The sequence below is a fragment of the Danio rerio genome, chromosome 2 (assembly GCF_049306965.1).
Source record: "Danio rerio strain Tuebingen ecotype United States chromosome 2, GRCz12tu, whole genome shotgun sequence".
Taxonomy (NCBI): domain Eukaryota; kingdom Metazoa; phylum Chordata; class Actinopteri; order Cypriniformes; family Danionidae; genus Danio; species Danio rerio.
Window position 1 is genome coordinate 51,116,118 of NC_133177.1, and position 20,007 is coordinate 51,136,124.

The 20,007-nt window shown below is 37.1% G+C and overlaps 2 protein-coding genes across 4 annotated transcripts; both read right to left on the reverse strand.

Annotated features, from left to right (window-relative positions):
• Nucleotides 1-887: 887 nt before the first annotated feature.
• Nucleotides 888-10,721, reverse strand: ftr05 (finTRIM family, member 5). The gene is made up of 6 exons (XM_073930330.1): nucleotides 10,015-10,721; nucleotides 9,781-9,876; nucleotides 9,476-9,709; nucleotides 7,825-7,984; nucleotides 5,634-5,693; nucleotides 888-4,138 (listed from the first exon to the last, which is right to left on the reverse strand). Exons 1-6 carry the CDS (start codon nucleotides 10,603-10,605, stop codon nucleotides 3,564-3,566), a joined length of 1,716 nt encoding a protein of 571 aa, XP_073786431.1. The 5' UTR covers nucleotides 10,606-10,721; the 3' UTR covers nucleotides 888-3,563.
• A 1,278-nt stretch (nucleotides 10,722-11,999) lies between these two features.
• Nucleotides 12,000-18,095, reverse strand: ftr20 (finTRIM family, member 20). 3 transcript variants are annotated; one of them, XR_012394292.1, is made up of 6 exons: nucleotides 17,065-18,091; nucleotides 16,774-16,869; nucleotides 16,470-16,703; nucleotides 13,387-16,237; nucleotides 13,161-13,235; nucleotides 12,000-12,982 (listed from the first exon to the last, which is right to left on the reverse strand). XR_012394292.1 is itself a non-coding variant. In XM_021468048.3 (6 exons), exons 1-6 carry the CDS (start codon nucleotides 17,653-17,655, stop codon nucleotides 12,441-12,443), a joined length of 1,698 nt encoding a protein of 565 aa, XP_021323723.2. In that variant the 5' UTR covers nucleotides 17,656-18,095; the 3' UTR covers nucleotides 12,000-12,440. The 3 variants fall into 3 exon arrangements, 1 of the variants encoding a protein (XP_021323723.2); XR_012394293.1 differs by having other exon boundaries at nucleotides 16,157-16,237; nucleotides 17,065-18,081; XM_021468048.3 differs by having other exon boundaries at nucleotides 16,078-16,237; nucleotides 17,065-18,095.
• Nucleotides 18,096-20,007: the final 1,912 nt, after the last annotated feature.

The window sequence follows — 20,007 nt, forward strand, 5'->3', positions numbered from 1 at the left end:
AAATTAGTCTTATTAAATTTAGAGTGACAATCTGAATTGAATGATATCCAATATATCTCATTTTTGCCATTTCAGGTGTCAGCCATTTTGAATTTGGTCAAAAAATGCTATATTTTAGAAACGCATTAAGGTATCATCACAGAAATTGGTATGCATTTTCAACAACATGCCCTAAACATTTCGGAGCTTTGTGGCTGAAAGACATAAAGAAAAGTAGAAAAATGCTAATAGCTTCTGCTATGGGGTGGCACAGTGGTGCAGTGTTTAGCGCTGTCACCTCACAGCAAGATGGTCACTAGTTCAAGTCCCGGCTGGGCCAGTTAGCATTTTGTGTGGAGTTTCCATGTTCCTCCTGTGTTGGTGTGAGTTTCCTCTGGGTGCTCTGGTTTCCCACACAGTCCAAAGACATGCGCTATAGGTGAATTGAATAAGCTAAATTGGCTGTAGTGTATGTGTGTGTGAATGAGATTATATGGGTGTTTCTCAGTACTGGCTTGCAACTGAAAGGGCATCCACTGTGTAAAACATATGCTTGATAAGTTGGTGGTTCATTCCGCTGTGGCAACCCCTGATGAATAAAGGGAAGGACAGCTGAAAGAAAATGAATGAATGCGTAAACTACACTTTTATTCAGAACTCACTGTTTCACTTGATCTGATGCTTTCTGTAGAGTTTGCTGCTCATGGCCTTTGGACTGCTAGGCCCCATTATTGCTGCTTGCAGCTATACATTTTCGATTGTTATTATTATTTGTCACAATATCAGAAATTAAATACATTTTACCCTGAGGCAGAAACAGACGTTCATGATTTCCACCGAAAATGTTTAAATCAGTTTTGAGTTCATAAATAACTGGAACCATACAGCAATAACAGCAAACACAAACATTCTGTGCATAGTGGAACTTTATTGTGGTTACAAGTACTTATACAATATAATTAATTCCACAGTTTTGTTTGTTCAATTCAATTCAGCTTTATTTGTATAGCAGCTTCACATAAATGGTCATAGTAACATGGTAACTTTGTCATCCCAAGTGTCTCTTTATTCAACATACTGTAGTATTTCAATTCATTCAGTAGCAAACAATACACGGTAGAGGTTACAAATCAATGCTAAATGAACATTACTGTATTTTTTACCTGTATACACCATCATCACAGCAAAATGTTACACTTATGATCAGACAAACTGACAAAAAAAAGATTTATATAACATCAAAACATGATCTAAGACACATCAAGTCATTTACATAGACAAGCAAAAAGTATTTACTACAGTAATTGGTATTTCTTGACTGAAACACTTGCAGCAATTTGTAACTTAATAGACAATATAACAAGTTGAAATGAATGGACATAATGGACATCGCGTGGTTTTCCTTTGGGTGCTCCGGTTTCCTACACAGTCCAAAAGACATGCGGTACATGTGAATTGGGTTGGCTAAATTGTCCGTAGTGTAGGAGTGTGAATATGTATGCATGTTTCCCAGAGATGGGTTGCATCTGAAAGGGCATCCGCTGCGTGAAACATATGCTGGATAAGTTGGTTGTTCATTCCGCTGTGGCGACCCCTGATTAATAAAGAGACTAAGTCGAAAAGAAAATGAATGAATGACTGAATATTGAGCTTTGCGATGGCACAGTGGGTAGCACGATTGCCTCACAGCAAGAAGGTTACTGGTTTTAGCCCTGGCTGCGTCAGTTGGCATTTCTTTGTGGAGTTTGCATGTTCTCCCTGTGTTCGTGGGGGTTTCCTCTGGGTGCTCCGGTTTCCCCCATAGTCCAAAGACATGCATTACAGGTGAATTGAATAATCTAAATTGTCTGTAGTATTTGTGTGTAGATGAGAGTGTATGAAACAGGCTATCTTGAATTTGACAGAATATTTAATGAAACCCACAATCAATTTGTACACAAACGAAACATGGCAAAGGGAATGGGAAAACTGCATAAATAATAAATTACATGATGTTAACCAAAATATAAATTAAATACATTTAGCAAATTATAATTTTTGAGACCAGGCATGATCAGACGGTCTATACCAGATGTCGAATTGGTCATTCTAGGTTGACAAATTTATATTTACTGATTAACGAAGAATCACCTAAATGTAATTACTGCCAGGCTGCTCTTCCCATCAAACATATTTTGTTGGAATGTAGAAGTTTAAATTCCATTAGACAACATTTATATAGGGAGAGAACTTTGATGGACATTTTTAAAAAGGTAGTATTAAATTATTATCAAAAATTTAACTGAAAAATCATATTTAATTATTATTATTATTATAGTTGATTCTTTGAATAAACTGTGAATTGTATATTTATATTTTATATATTTGTCTAAGTAACTTTTTTAGTGTAATACGAATTTGTTTTTATCCTGTAATATTTTATGTATATCCATTTTGCCACGAAATACCCATAAGTTATTGATGTGGCAATAATAAATAAAAAATGAGAGTGTATAGGTGTTTCCCAGTGATGGGTTGCAGTTGAAAGGGCATCTGCTGCCTAAAACCTATGCTGGATAAGTTGGCGGTTCATTCCGCTGTGGCAACCCCTGATTAATAAAGGGACTAAGCTAAAAAGAAAATGAATGAATGATTGAACATTAAGATTAATTAAATTCAATGACAGAAACATGTATTACACTGAATAGTAAAATATGCAAATCAAAAGCTTGATAGTAATAGTTACTGTAACTGGCAGTTACTGTAAATAAAATATGTCTGTAGATAAAATACACACATTCTGTGTAGTGAAAGGATATTTTTTGATTGTGTATTGTACTAACACGATTGAAAATATGCTGAAATGTTGACTAAAATGGCACCATTGATGGTCTGTTGTAATATATGTACTAACAGTTTGAAAATTTACCAATATCTTTTTGCCAAACCAATTTTAAAATAAAACTGTAATGATTACAATAGGGTCGTCACAATACTGGAATTTTAAAAACGTCCATTTCCACTGAACATTTGAGAGCGTTTTTAAACAGCTCTGATTTGTCCATGCTAAACACATGACTGTGATTGGCTGTGAAGGTCATCAGTTCACCGAACTCACAACTGTTTATTGAGTGTAACCACAGATACAGTACACTGGAATGTCATGTCTACCAGATAATTTGTCTATAAGCTGACATACGAGCGATCCGCTGATGAATTGTGTCTTTGAAACATTCCAGCGTATCTGTATCTATTTTTACACTCAGTAAACAGCAGTGAGTTTAGTGAACTGATTACCTTTACAGCCAATCACAGCCATTTCTGTTGAGCACGTAAACACAACGACAAATCAGCAGCGTTAAAGAACACGCTCAACAGTGCTCAAATGTTAGCGGGAAATGGACGTTTTTAAAATTTCAGTATTGATTGGTACCGAATTCCAGTATTGTGACAACCCTAGATTACAATCATTTTACCATACACTATGACTCGCTCTTTACAAACACTGTTGGATAGATCTCGTTTTTATTAATTACATAAGATATGCGCATACTATTTCAGTGGTTTAAATATAATACTGAATAGAAAAAAGAATGCATCATTTACTAATCGTCAAAATTATCACAGTCTGGGTGAAATGTTTTAAGATGACACAGATTCACCTTTGACTTATAAACCCAAAACCCAGGGTAGAGCGGTTCAGTGAATGTGGTCTGGACTCTGCAGATGAGGCTCATTTTTGTGTCAGAGACGCTGAAGAAGGACAGAATTCCTGCTTTGGGATCCACATACACTCCTATCCTAGAGGAGATGGGAAATACACAGAGTTTCTTCTGTTGGCCATTGCGCCTAAATGTGTAACGGGAGTTAGAGCAGAACAAACTCCAGGACTGATCATTACATCCAAATCCACTAATATATCTCTGTGCCTTTCTCTTGATGCTCTTATAAGCGAGCGCTACACCCATCCCATAATCACCCTCATTCGGTCTCCACTCCACCTCCCAGTAACAGCGTCCGCTCACACTCTCTCTACACAACACCCCAGAAAAGTTGTCAAATCTGTCGGGATGATCAGGATACCGCTGGACTTTGTCAGTATTAGTCGCCACTCTGTTGCCATCAGACAGACGGAGGTGTTTATGGGCTGTGTTTGGATCCAGAGAGAGCTGCTGGAAATCTGAGAAAGAAAGTATATTTTGTTTTGTTTTTCAAAATTTTTTTGTGTCATTCTGCGTAATCCAACATAACAAAAAATACAAGTATCACAATAATAAATATTGCTACATCAGTAAAAATGTCTGGATATCAGTTAAGTGTGGGGTTTTAAAGGGGACCTATTATACTCCTTTTTACAAGATGTAAAATAAGTCTCTGATGTTTACGTTAAGTTTCAGCTCAAAACTCCCACAAATAACGTTTCGTTACTCCTTAAAGCTGCTCCTTTCATGCTGTGTTCACACCAGATGCTGAACACGTGCATAAATTGCACTATTTGCGCTGAAATAGACACATGAACATTAGATTTTACTTGCTTTATTTGCGCGTCAAATTCTGCTTTATTCGTGCGTCACATTTACTTCACAACAGACGTGAATTGGGCGGGGCTTCTTTCTGACTGGTGACTGTAGCTTTGTCGCTAAATGGCTAACATGGATTTTATTGAGAGAATAACTGTGTTTATGTGCTTTATGAAGGCTAAAAACAGCATCGATTCGTTTGGAGCAGTGTCTGAGTCCACTAGATACTTTCAGAGGTGCACCCAGCTCTGCGAGTTCATAAACTCCTCCATAAACTGTACCTGGATGATGGAGGCTTTCAGTGGTGCTTCTGACACAGCCAAGCCCAGTTTGATTAATTGTTGTCGGTGTAGGCAGGAGGATTTTTCCCCCGGGACACCAACAACAGGGGCTACGTTATAAACATGCCCCCACAAGAGAAAGCTCCTGATTGGTTAAGATTTTTGAACTCAAGCAATTCATGTGATTTGCACATCAAATTAATTAACTAATCATTCTTACTTTACAATGAACGCAAACTGTCATAGTTTATTAAAGATACAAATCCCTCGCTGCACATCAGCTGCACCTTCAGCAAACCTCCTAATAGGTGCTGCACAAGGACTTTTATGATAATTTGATCTGTTCTGCAAAATATTTAAGTGTGTCACTGGATTCTAAATGACTATAAATAATACAAAATGATATAACTAATGCATTGTCCACTTTGCTGAGCGAGAGCGCTTCACTTCCTAACTGAAGTCACATCATCAATGACGCAAGCGTGCTTTAGCAGGGAGGGCAAAATGCAGTGCAAGTGCTGGCCGAGGGGGAGGGGCAAGGGGCGACAAGTGCGCTTCTGCATGGTTCAAGCCAACTTTACCCAGTGGGAGTAGACCCTCAGCCACTCTAACATCTTTATGGAAACACGCTTAATTCACATTTGGGATTTTTCTTTTCCTTTTTTCTAAACTTTGATTTGACTGAGACTTGCTTCATGTTGGCATGGAAACCCAGATATGTGATTTCAAATAACAGTTAATATAATATCTCAGATTTAACTAGTATCAGGAAAATACCTCTCATGATCCTTAAGAACACAAATTCTATAAAACATGATGTAAAATTAATGTCATATTGCTCATTTGAACAGCATGTATCGTTTTACTAACTTACATTGTAGGAAGTCCTTCCTGGTCTTGGGTTCAATCTGGTAAATAATACTGATCTGTGTTGCTATGGGGGAAAAAAAGACAACGTTAATGATACTGCAGAGTAAATAGCTTAAATTTCATATCCATTTCTATCATCTATCCGGCTTTCTCCTCTCAGCTGTATCTCCCTGTTACAGGAAAGAGCAGGCCAGATTTCTGAACACTGAATAGTGTTTTACTTACATCACGATTTCATCAGTTAATCATATACAAAGCTATTATGAAGATACTCTGATGTAAACAACAATATATATTAGGGCTGAACAATATCGCAGAATTAGATTATTTATTAAAGATGAAAAGATAGAGATATTATTAAATATCTAAATAAAAATTATGTTTGACTATTCATACAATGATGACCATACTTTTTACATTTGATTGTTCAATTGCTGTACTTGAATACTGCTAGACTCCCCAGAACACCATAAAGCACTGTTTATTATTTATGTATTTTTGCTGATTATCAATTGATTATCATTTATGCAGATTCACTGCATAAAAAAGGACTTGACCATCTCAGTCAATCTAAATGAATGAAATCTTTTCAAATAGATCTAATTCAAATAATCTAGTGAAAATATATTCACATCGCAATGTATATTCCAGTAAAACAAAATATTGCAATGTCAGACTTTTCCAATATTCTACAGCCCTAGTTAGGCCTGTCATGATAAGGAATTTTTGTTGTTGGATATACTGTCACAGAAATTGTTGCGATATACAATATTATTGTCATTATGAGATAATTTTATGCCACTAATTATATAATGATTATATAACAGCATAATAATGCAAACAGCCATACACACTTTAAAATACATATCATTATTAAGGTTATTTAGATTATATAATTTGATGTTAAAAAGGTAAATGTAATATAATACATACTATTAAGGGTCCTATTAGGTAAATGTCCAATTATAAACTTTGACACCAGTGAGGTAGAATGTAAATATCATTGTAAAATTACTTTGCATTATTTGTGAATTTGTATATATATATATATATATATATATATATATATATATATATATATATATATATATATATATATATATATATATATATTGATATATATTGGAAAGGATAAAATTATTTAGGTCATCTTCAAGTATTGCGTGATAAGTCAATATATTGATTATTGTGACAGGCCTAATCCTATTGCACAGTTATCGACACCTAAATACATTGATTTTTTATGCCATCTAAAGCATGAAAATACCCTGTGTAACCAGCTAAATATAGAGAAAGACTTGGTGTGCAGCAGAATGTGTAATATTTTGATAAACTGAATTCAATAGGCTTTCTTCAGCTTGATTTGTTAAATTTCTGGCAGTCTTTAGTACTCTAAATAGTTTTATTTCTGGTCCGACACAATTAAATATTGCCCTACTGTCCAAAAGACAAGTATGTCGATGCAATACTTTTTGCAATGCAAAAAGACAATGCAATACTTTCTCTATGCAACAATATCTATAACAAAGGTATTATAGATCGATAACAAATCTATTCATACAACTCAATATCCAGAGCTTTTGACTAATTGCATCTCTGTTTAATGGTTATCATCTTTTTTTTCATATTTATTTTGTGTTGTCACTTGTCACCTTATGTACACTGGAAGCTTCTGTAGCCAAAACAAATTCCTTGTATGTGTAAGCACACTTGGCAATAAAACTGATTCTGATTACAAACCAAAACTTGACTATTTTTAATCAGCAAAATATGCAAGTTTGGTTCGGTTCAGTGGCGTTTAAATTCTGCACTACAATATGCCCAACTGATGACATGTCATGAAAACCCTCTATAGGTGTAATTTCAATTCCTTGTGATGTTTTTAGACTTGTGTGTTTTATTATTCTGTTCACTCCCTCTGTGTGTCTGAAATCACATACATTCCTACTATACAGTAAGCAAAAAAAAAAAAAGAGTATGTGAACTGAGTAAAGTGTCTGATTTTGAAGTATTTAAAATGGCATCAAAATGGACACTTTACTATCCCATGAGGCCTCAGGAAAGACTATATGAATGGGAGTGAACTGATGTGCGTAGGTCATGTGCCAAAAAGGCTAATGTTAAAGGATGTCCATCCTGCTTTGGGGTTTATTCAAGGAAATAATCTTGCTTTTGGTAGTTTTGCAATACTTTACCTTGACTATGTAGGGTTTCTGTCTTCCTTGTGCAGAACTCTTCCATTTGTTCTTTCATTTGAGAGACAGATTTGCTCACGTCTTCATAAGGGGAGTCAGAACTGACAGCAAAATTGAACACATCCGTAGATTCCAAGGGTTCAGAGAGAGACTGGAATCTCTAGAGAGAACAAACAGAAAACCATCATTAAATTATATTCATGCATGCTCATCACCACCCAGAGTTTGTTTCTAAATGAATCTTTAATAACACTGTAGGGATTATATACCGTTTTAACCTAAAGAATGACCAGTAATGAGTTCCTAGGTGGCTATGCTTATAATCACAAATCAATAACAATTATACTCTCACATAACGTCATATAGGTGTTCTAACCTGATTGGTTAAAACACAGATAGACTAGGAAAATTTCCAGGTGGGTGCGTGCGTATAATTCTGAACAATATCTTAAGCATATAAACATCAGACATCCACTATACTGTTTAGAGATGACTCCAGACCTGTGAAACGGATCCACGATCAAATTCAACACACACACTTAAAGTACAATCTGTTTCTTACCCAAGGCTGAGTGTACACTCAGCCGTTTTTATCAAAACTGGTTAAAAACCGGTATCATCTACATTCAGGCAGTTATATCCTTACTACACAAAGTCTATCTTGAATAATGTAATCTTATATAGCACATTTATTGTGTATGGCCATACACCCAAAGCGATTTACAATCATGACAGCTGCCACAGGACAACCAGTGTGCTCACCACACACCAGCTATTAGTGGAGTCGAGAAACAGTTATGGAGCCAATTCGGTGGATGGGGATGATTGGGAGGCCATGATCGTAAGGGCCGATTGAGGGACTTTGGCCAGGACACCGGGGTTACACCGCTGCTCTTTACGAGAAGTGCACTGGGATTTTTAATGACCACAGAGAGAGTCAGGACCTCGGTTTAACGACTCATCCGAAAGACGGCGCCCACTGACAGTATAGTGTCCCCTTCACTTTTACTGGAGCATTAGGACTCACGCCCCCTGCTGGCCTCACTAACACCACTTCCAACAGCAACCTAGTGGTCTCCCATCCAGGTACTGACCAGGCTCTGCCCTGCTTAGCTTCAGTGAGCAACCGGTCTTGGCTGCAGGGTGATATGGCTTTGGTAAAAAGTAGAATCACTTTAAAAGAATTAAACTGTAAAAATAGCAAAATCACTTTAGACATTTTAGATAGTATTAACTTATAGAAATAAAAATAGACAGTCCTCAGCCCTCAGCTCCACTTAAGGTCTCCGTGACCTCGGACCTAGTTTGGTGGCTCCTGAAAATAGTTTCAAAGAGACAGGCAAATGCACTGAACATTCTTATATTAAGCAATGTTAACTTTATTCATTATCCAATAATCATCTTTAATAAAAATAATGAGAAACAGGATGATGAGAAAAGGATAAAGTTGATCCATGCTGAGACGGATTGGAAGGTATAAATCCGAATCCTTCAACACATTCCAGCTTCAGGGTTTTCAGTGGGGTTGTGTGAATTTGACCTTCATGAATATTCATTTGCTTTGTTTTAATATGCATTTGATGCTTATTCCTATCAATAAACTGCTATTAAAGTATTGGTCACGCAGTCCTGTTATTCAGATCTCAGTTACCTGTAGGAAATGTATGTGATCATCAGTGTGTGAAAGCTGCTCCAGCTCAGTGTTTCTCCTCTTCATATCTTCAATCTCCTCCTCCAGTTTCTTCAAGAGTCCTTCAGCTCGACTCACTTCAGTCTTTTCTCGATCTCTGATCATCTGTGTGACCTCAGATCGTCTTCTCTCAATGTACTGGATGAGTTCAGTAAATGTCCTCTCACTGTCATCCACTGCTGTCTGTGCGGAGCTCTGGTAGAAAATACAAACAATCAGACCCTCAGGAAACTATTAAGATGCTTTTTTCACATTTTATTACTGACCTTGTGAGTCTTCACAGCCTCTTTCAGCTCTTGAATCTTCTTCTCTCTCTCCTGGATTGTCTGTTGCAGATTTCTCTGCATGTTTACCAAATGTTTCTGTTGAACAAATGAGAATACACCGTGTAAAGGTAACATTTATATAGCTTTGAAGCTTCTTTTTGTTTTTATTGAAACTTTTTTTGGAAGTTATGGAGTATTAGTGTTGCTGTACATGCACATGATTTCCTTGTCTACCTGTTTCCTTGTTCTCTCAGATGAAGAAGATACAGTGTTATGATTTTTGTGTTCATCCATCGTACACAGTAAGCATATACTCTTCTGGTCAGTTCGACAGTAAACCTCCAGCAGTTTATCATGTTTTGGGCAGATCATCTCCTGGATTCGTCCGCTGGCATCAGTTATCTTGTGTCGTTTACCGGTGCGAAAAGCCTCATGACGCTCAAAGTGAGTCTGACAGTAAGATTCCAGACACAGCAGACACGACTTGATGGCTTTATATTTTATTCCAGTACAAACATCACACTCCACATCTCCAGGTCCAGCGTAACTGGGTGCAGAATCAACTTTTTGGACTTTTGTCATCTTCACTTTCTCCACCACTTCAGCCAGCATGGTGTTTTTACCTAAAGCAGGTCTTGGAGTGAAGGTCTGTCTGCACTGAGGGCAGCTGTAAACTCTCCTCTGCTCATCTTGATTCCAGCAGTCAGTAATGCAGCTCATACAGTAACTGTGTCCACAGGGGATGGTCACTGGCTCCTTCAGGAGATCCAGACACACTGAACAGCTGAATTGATTCCGAGCCACAGAAATACTGGCTTCTGCCATTTCACTGAGTTTTCTCACAGACAGAATCAAACACAGGGAAGCTGAAGTTTCGTTTTCTTCTGAGTGCGTAGCTGAAATAGCTTCCTGTGTTGTAGAGACGTGTGCAAAACAAGTATGGCGTGTGACTCAACTGTTACTGACAATAATAAAAGCATCCACTAGGTGTCAGTCTTACGCTAAAACCAGAGCTGAATGACGGACTAAGGCACTTTGTGTTTGGCATTTTTCACATAATAACAAACAATAAATGAAAATTTCACATAATAACACGATGTAATTGTGAAAATTTAAGAAAATAATTTAACAGAATGCAAGTTATATCATAACTAACTATAGGGCTCACTTCACTGGAAACACTCATGTAGATTTGAAGTTGTCATCTGGATGGCCTACATCAGATCTGGAATACAAAATGCATTTGTTGCACTCTTTAAAGGTCATCCTGGAAACAAACAAACAAAAAAGCCACCCAATCGATAATAAAGCTGTAGTTCCTGTTACCTAAACACATATGGGAGGGTCACTGCATAAATTTCTTACATGTCATCTTAAGTTTTGCTTGAGCCACTTGTACAGTACGTGGAATCATTTATATATATAATTGTATCATATACATTGACTTGTATTAACCTGTAAACATTAGACTACAAATAAAGTAGAAAGTCATATATGAATTTATTTTAATGTGGCAGCTCTTTCACTAATGGATAAACTGGTTTATTTATTTGATCTGATTCCTCTGCATCTGTGCTCGTCTTCTCTCCACTTCACCACACAATATTATAGAAATGCATATTTTCAGCTTCTCAGACACACACAGATAGTTTACAAATGATAATACTATACAACAGTCAGCTTTTTCTGTGTCTGTGGTGTTTTGCATTGGTATACATTGTGAGATCCCAAGCTTGTCCAAAAATATGTCAGAATGCAGCTCACCATGATGTAGATTCCCATTCTCTATTGGACATCAGAAGAGTAGTTTCTCTTGAAAATTTTTTGCTAGTTTGCCTTATAACATTTCTTTATGAAAGATCAAGTTATTACTGAAATGAAATGGTGAAATCAGTTGCTTATGTAGGCAAAACAAAGAAACTGACATTGAAGTTGGTTGATTTAGTTTTGTGTTAAAAAGTTGTGAGATATGCTCCCAACAGATGTTTACCATGCTTTCAGTGAAGTACAATAGTGAGTGATACTCTTCTTGTTTAAATATCTGGGTGTTGTGGTAGAAATGTCTTCTAAGGCATTTGTGAATGAACCATTTACTTCTTGAAACTTTGGACTCTAAGTATGCAAGGTCATGATGAGGTGTGGCTAACTCTTATTTTACTCTTATTTTTGAGCTGTATTTTTTCTGACATTTTGGTCATGCAGAAAAGTGTAAGACATCATTCAAAATCGAGCATCTATTTTTATTTTTGGATGAATACAGTTACAACAAAACCAGCATTTGTGAAATAAAGAAACCAACTAGGCTGCATTTTCCACTATTTCTGTGATGTTTAATAGAAATGCATAATAAGAAAAAAGTAAAAAAATTAGAAATCTACATACATTATCACCTGATTTCCTGTTCTTGTGAATTATTTACATTTTTGCACACTTGTCTTTAATTGTGAGGACTTTTCACACCCATAAACATGATGCAACATTTGGTACAAATACGATTGGTTTCTTTACCCGTCACTGATATACCATCATGTGAAGTCCTAGACCATTTACAGCAGCCAAGATTTACACATATAATGTGATTTTTTGCTGCTAATCTTATTATAGTGATTAGTATCTCAGATACATACGATTCATGTGATAATCTGAAGATTTGTCAGGATTTAAATGTGACAAATTTTCACCCTTGAACCTTTATTTATCCAAAACCCAGGATAGAGCGGTTGAGTGAATGTGGTCTGGACTCTGTGGATGAGGCTCATTGTTGTGTCAGAGACACTGAAGAAGGACAGAATACCTGCTCTGTGATCAACATACACTCCTATTCTGGAGGATCTGGAAACTACAGAGAGTTCAGTCTGTTTGCTATCGTGCAAGAATGTGTAACGGGACTTAAATGAGAATAATCTCCAGGACTGATCATTAAATCCAAATCCACTTGTAGTCATGTCTCCCTTCCTGTTGATGGTCTTATAAGAGACGGCCACACCGACTCCATACAATCTCTCATTCCCGCTCCACTCCACCTCCCAGTAACAGCGTCCGCTCACGCTCTCTCTACACAACACACCAAAAAATTTGTCAAATCTGTCAGGATGATCAGGATACTGCTGAACTCTATCAGTCCAAGTCGCCACTGTGTTGTCCTCAGTCAGACAGATCTGTTGATGTGCTGTGTTTTGATCCAGAGAGAGCTGCTGGAAATCTGAAAAAGATAAAGTACAGCATAGCCATTTAGTTTATACATTTTTGCATGTAACTGGTTTAAACATACTCTGTTAAATTTGGTGTGAAGTGAAACTGCAGCAGTATCACACAAATACTGAATACTGGACACTGCAGCTGAACAATTTAGTGACCTTGTGTTATTCACACTGGCTTACACTGTTGGAAGTCCTTCCTGGTCGTGGGTTCAGTGTGAGAAGTACTCAGAAGTGCTGAGAAGATCATTTTTCTTGCTGTGGAAACAAACAGTGACTACGTTTACATGGTTATCGGTAATCAAATTATTTTCCTTAATCTGAATAAGACAATAATATTATTAAGGTGGTTACATGAATTACTTTTTAAATGTTCCCATTTTACTTTATAATACATAGTTCAACTAACATCATTACGTGACCATTTCCGGGGCGTCACGGTGGCTCAGTGGGTAGCACGATCGCCTCACAGCAAGAAGGTCGCTGGTTTGAGCGTCGGCTGGGTCGGTTGGCATTTCTGTGTGGAGTTTGCATGTTTTCCCCGGGTTGGCGTGGGTTTCTTCCGGGTGCTCCGGTTTCCCCCACAAGTCCAAAGACATGCACTGTAGGTGAATTAAATATCCTAAATTGACCGTAGCGTATGAGTGTGATTGAGTGTGTTTAAGTGTTTCCCATTGTTGGGTTGTGGCTGGAATAGCATCCGCTGCATAAAGCATGTGCTGGATAAGTTGGCGGTTCATTTTGCTGTGGCGACCCCTGATTAATAAAGGGACTAAACCAAAGAGAAAATGAATGAATAAATGAATGAATGAATGAATGAAAGTAACCATTTCCTCCAGCGTTTTACACAACAGTAGTTTGCGTTCGTCATGCCACTATATGTGATTTGGGGTGTTTTATTTAAAAATTTGCGACAAGTTCATTTGCAGTTCATTTCTCCATGCGTGCAAACAAATGACAGCGGATACAACTTCTCAAGCAGGCCATTTCATTCAAAAACTTTTCATTCATGCCCTCGTGACAAATTCACTTTAAAGTCAAGGCACTTTATAATGTCCATTTCTTCCAGAATACTCAGCATAGTCATTGTTTTTTGGCTTGCACCAAAATGTGCTCCCTTGCTTGAAGCCATTCTCATTTGTTTGTTGCCAAATGTCTGACAACTGCTTGTGTGCGTCCTGTTGCAAAATGTAGCGAAAAGTACTACAAAATGTTAATAATAGTATTTGCTAATAATGCTAATATGTCTGTACTGCACTTCAATAATGCCACCAAAATCAGCATACTCCCTGTCTTAATTCAGCATACTCCACATGTCTTAATTTAGTTTGATTATGACTTTAGTCAGATTAAGATAATCAAAAATCTCCGTTTACACGGTAGACTCTTAATCAGAGTATTGTCTTATATTTTTAGATGTTAGTATCAGTATGCTAATCTTCAAGGATATTTATAAGCTAGTGTGGTGGAAACCAATGACAATTTGCATTACAAGATGTAAAACTGATATAAACCATTGATATATACAGTAGATATCGTATACGGTCCTTGAGCGTGCGTTAATACAGCCACCACATTTGTACAGTGCTCCCAGGACAAATGTCATTCAATCCCACTATTCAAAGACTAAAGCCAATCTGAAGATGCTTTTGCGCTGCATACGTGTGTAGTAACGAGTAAACAAAGCACAAAGGCAGATCATTTCATAAGGAAGAATCAATTTTTTACGTTTTTGTATGTTACAAACTTTTGTGCTAAACAAGTATTGATGATACAGTCACTTACTGCCCTGACCATGAGGCAAAGGAGCACCAACTTGCAATAAATTCTAGGCTTATGCTAACTTAGTTATAAATATAATATAATATAATATAATTATACTAACTTAGAGATAAAATCAGCAAGCAATGTAAATAAAATTTTAAATCAAGACATTGCAGTGCCAAACATTTGTATTATTGTCGGCTAAGAGAAGTAACGGCTAGTTTTTGAAGTAACTTATAAGGGTGTCTGATAACATAACAGTGCATGTGCTTCAATGAGCATACTGTCCACTCTAAATTGCCTATTACAAATGTTACACACTGTACCATTTAGACCAGAAAGGTGGATATGCACATTGAGATGCAGGGATATGACACTAGTCATTCATAACGGAGATTCATTCACAAATGAATCGCTTCCTCCTTTAGAAATAGAAGTGAAAGCAAATTTCACAGGGAGGGAGGATAATACATTTCCATGCACACAAACACATACTCTTTGTCGGCAATGCCCGAGCGGTCACTTATCCATCGATGTAGAAAAGTGATGTAAAATTATAATTTTCATAATGTAATAAAAAATGTTTGCATACTGACCACCAGGAAAACTCCTGATTATAGATATACTGTATGCATATGTGTTTATATATCTATGGCTCCGGATAGCCAGTGCTCCACTGCACATTGGTCCCACATTCATTTCAAAGGAACGCTACCCTGTACTAATATGGCAGCTCTATTGACGCATTCCTTTCGATAGACAACAATAGCGTAGGCGACATCTAATGTGAATGCTGTATCTATAGATATAAACATGTAAAGCTTGCAGTTTGTCACTTCCACCTAAATGGATCACGTCACCTCATACTTCAGTTGGTAAAATCTTGACCAATCAGATCAAGACATTTCTCATTTGTTTTTCATTTGATGAACTTAAGCTTAACCACGCTCACTGGCAGAGCTGTGAGAAAAACTAAACACTATTGGCTGATTTTAAAAAGGGGAGGGGCTACTTTGTATCACTCTCTCTTCATTTTTTAGTTCAGATTGCCAAACATTGAATTAAAAAGCACTTCACGGGACCTTTAATCATATTTAAATCTGAGTGTTGGTGTCCATGTAAACATACTCAATATTAGTGTAACAGCAACATGATAACATGCATGTTATTTTCTAATAACTATCTCTCTGTGTATTTTAGTAGCTCATGTAGATGACTATTCTGTTCTATGCATGAAGTTTCACTGTGAACAGTGTGAATATTTTTGCTGGAATTCTTTCTTGAATTAAGTCCATAAATTATATTTGTTTTTTGTTGTCAAAAATGGTGACTTTACCTTGTCCATGTATGTTTTCTATGTCCTCTGTACAGATCTGCTCTAATTTTATTTTCAGTTGAGAGACAGATTTGCTCACGTCTTCATAACGAAAGCCAGAACTGACAGCAGTGCTGGATAAATCTGTAGATTCCAAGGGTTTAGAGAGAGACTGGAATCTCTAGAGAGAAAAATAGAAAACAACACAAAAGACAACAAGACATCATTACAGCATCCTCATAGCCAACATTAATATTTGTTTATATTTCTAAATCTTCAGTGACTTGAGTTTCACCTCATTCAATTGCTTTTTTAAAGGAATCAGATGTGTGTCTTAATCAGCTTTATTGTTTAAGTAATTGTCATTTAGAAGATACTTTAATATAATATACTTTACTTTTCATCTCAGTTACCTGTAGGAAATGTATGTGATCATCAGTGTGTAAAAGCTGCTCCAGCTCAGTGTTTCTCCTCTTCATATCTTCAATCTCCTGCTCCAGTTTCTTCAAGAGTCCTTCAGTTAGACTCACTTCAGTCTTTTCTCGATCTCTGATCATCTGTGTGACCTCAGATCGTCTTCTCTCAATGGACTGGATGAGTTCAGTAAATGTCCTCTCACTGTCCTCCACTGCTGTCTGTGCAGAGCTCTGGTGGAGAATATAGACAATCAGACCAGCCTGAAACTATTAAGATGCGTTTTCAGATGTTATAACTCACCTTGTGTGTCTTTAAAGACTCTTTCAGCACCTGAATCTTCTTCTCTCGCTCCTGGATTTTCTGCTGCAGATTTCTCTGTGTGTCTTCCAAATGTTTCTGTTGAATAAATGAGAATAAACAGTGTAAAGAGAAAATATAGAGCAGCTTTGGCACTTTTAAGATTTTAAGAAAAGTTTTCAGATTTGTTGAATACTTTTAATTTTTATTTAATCGATTTTCATTTTTATAGAATGATAATGTTAGTGTTGCTGTACATTAATGCACATAATTTGCATAATTTTCCTTCTTTACCTGTTTCTCTGTTCGCTCAGATGAAGAAGATACAGTGTCATGATTTTTATGTTCATCCATTGTACACAGTAAGCATATACACTTCTGGTCAGTGCGACAGTAAACCTCCAGCAGTTTATCATGTTTTAGGCAGATCATCTCCTGGATTCGTCCGCTGGCATCAGTTATCTTGTGTCGTTTACCTGTGCGAAAAGCCTCATGACGCTCAAAGTGAGTCTGACAGTAAGATTCCAGACACAGCAGACACGACTTGATGGCTTTATATTTTATTCCAGTACAAACATCACACTCCACATCTCCAGGTCCAGCATAACTGGGAGCAGGGTCAGTTGTTTTGACTTTTGTCACTTTTAGATTCTCCACCATTTCTGCCATCACCACGTTCTTGTTTAAAGCAGGTCTTGGAGTGAAGGTCTGTCTGCACTGAGGGCAGCTGTAAACTCTCCTCTGCTCATCTTGACTCCAGCAGTCAGTAATGCAGTTCATACAGTAACTGTGTCCACAGGGGATGGTCACTGGCTCCTTCAGAAGATCCAAACAAATTGGACAGTCAAACTTATTTTGATCTACTGAAAACCTGCCCTCTGCCATTTCACTTTGCGTAGTTGCTGACAGATAAACAGGATGGCTATAGCCTATATGCTTTTGTTTTGGGTTGATTTGGCAATGTCTTTGAAAAAAGGTTTGGTAACGTAGTGACAAAAGTGAGATTTAGATTCTAGTTCCTTTTTCTTGAACATGCAGATGGACGATCCTTAATTCTGAAATGCGCACAGGACAATCAAAACAATCTAGAACCAACAGACGGAAGACCCTTGAAGAGAAGAGTCTGCATTTGAAGACAATCCTGAACACGGTGGTGCTAAGCGTGTGGTTGTTGTCCCTCTTGCTGCTTCAACTCAGCAGATTTGCGTCTCGCTGAATTTATTGTTTTGCGTCTTGCTGAACTTATCGTTTTGCTTTCGTTTCTTTGAAATGAGAAAGTGACGTGTGCAAAAGAATGGCGCGTCAACCCATATTTATGTATGTCCACTAGATGTCAGTCTCGCGCTGAAAGCTGCTGTAATAGTTTTGGGGTAGAACTGTAGTAAGTTTCTAATTTTCATAATCTGAGGGATTTGTGAGATATTGTAGAGCCTTTTGATATATTAACACAAAAAGACACAAGTAGTAAACATTTTATCAACAGAATAATAGACAAGAGTAAATAAATGGAAACCATGAATAGATAAAGTGCATCATATAAATGCAAGTTATTAAGTTTGATGTTACACAATATCATTTGAAGATATATTTTGTGTGCTATTCCCCTGGAAGTAAAATGATAAATCTTGTTCTGATTTGAGCAAATACACTGAAAGGTTATGTATTAATTGACATCAGCTGTAGAAAATCTAATGCAGATTAAGAAATCATATAGTGATAATAAACGATAAAGGCTATATCTCTGGAAAATGGTTTGATGTTTATGTTCTGCTTGGCTCTTCTGCTGAGTCTTAACTGTGGTAAATAAGGAGTTTGATTCCATTTAAACAACCTTGAAGTCGAATGCTGTGGACTGGAGAATGTGAAGGTTCATTTTTATGAAACACACAGATGAACAATGCTTAATTAATTCTGAAATTTATGCAAAACAATCTAGACCAGGGATGGGCAAACTTGATCCTCGAGGACCGGTGCCCCCCAGTTTTGCTTTAGCACTAATCAAACACACCTGAACAAACTAATCGTCTGAAATCACATAGTACCATACTATATAACAGTATGCTAAAATCAGTATGATAGCCCAGTAGTATGTCTGAATTCATAGAATTCGAAAATATGCGTGAAGTACCCGAATAACCTACCACTTCCGGCGAGATTCTGAAGTGCACATCCCATGCACACTACGTTATACAGTGATGCACTGCAAGACAATTCATGAATGGGAGTGAAGGGACGCAACTCACACGGGCGGATGTGGTATGTCTGAGTTCCATTTATACTTCTTACATTCATACTGTATAAAACATGCTTTTCTAACGGCCGAGTAGTAAGTTTACATTTAAATGCAGTACCTATTGAGTAGTAGGCGGTTTCAAATGCAGCCTATGTGAGAAGTACCCAGATGACCTACTACTTCCGGTGAGATTCTGAAGTGTGCATGCTATTCCATGATGCACCGTGAGAGAATTCATGAATTGGAGTGAAGCAACGCAACTGATGCGGGTAGGTCACATGATGCACTTGTTTTTTGCGATTGTTTTAGAACTTCCGATTCAGTTGCCTATAGGAGAAATGACTAGGACTAATAAACCGCAGAAGTCAGTCAGACTACTTGCTCTACAAACAAGTGTGTTCATGACTCTACAAACAAAGTAGAATCATATAGGAAGAAAATATCCGTTTGCAACATCAAGCAGCAGAAAGAGCTGTTTTTTAACGTCTAAAAATTAATAGAAGTGAATGAGACTGGAAGCCAAACAGGTTACAATGGCTGCATCAATACTTACGCAAAGAATAAGATTTATAGAACATACTTTTGTTACTGCCGAGTTTAAATTGAAATGCAGTACCCACTGAGTAGTAGGCAATTTCAGACACAGTAAGATCACTAAAAAAAGCAACATGCAGTTGTGTTTGATTTGGGTTGGAACAAAACCATGCAGGACACCGGCCCTCCAGGATCAAGTTTGCCCATGCCTGATCTAGACAATATAGTCTGATAGAGGTCTGACACAGATGGAGGGTCTATAAAGAGAAGAGTCTGGCAGGTGTAGAAAAACCTAAAAATTGGACTGCTAAGCTTATGATTGCTGTCAACGTTGCTGCTTCAACTTTCTTGTTTCACTTTTCAACAACCAATAAAGTTTACAACTTAGCAAATGTTTAACAACTTTAATCTTCTCTGAGGAAAAGGGACTTTTTAAATTGGTCCCTTTCAGATCCAGAATTTTAACTGGC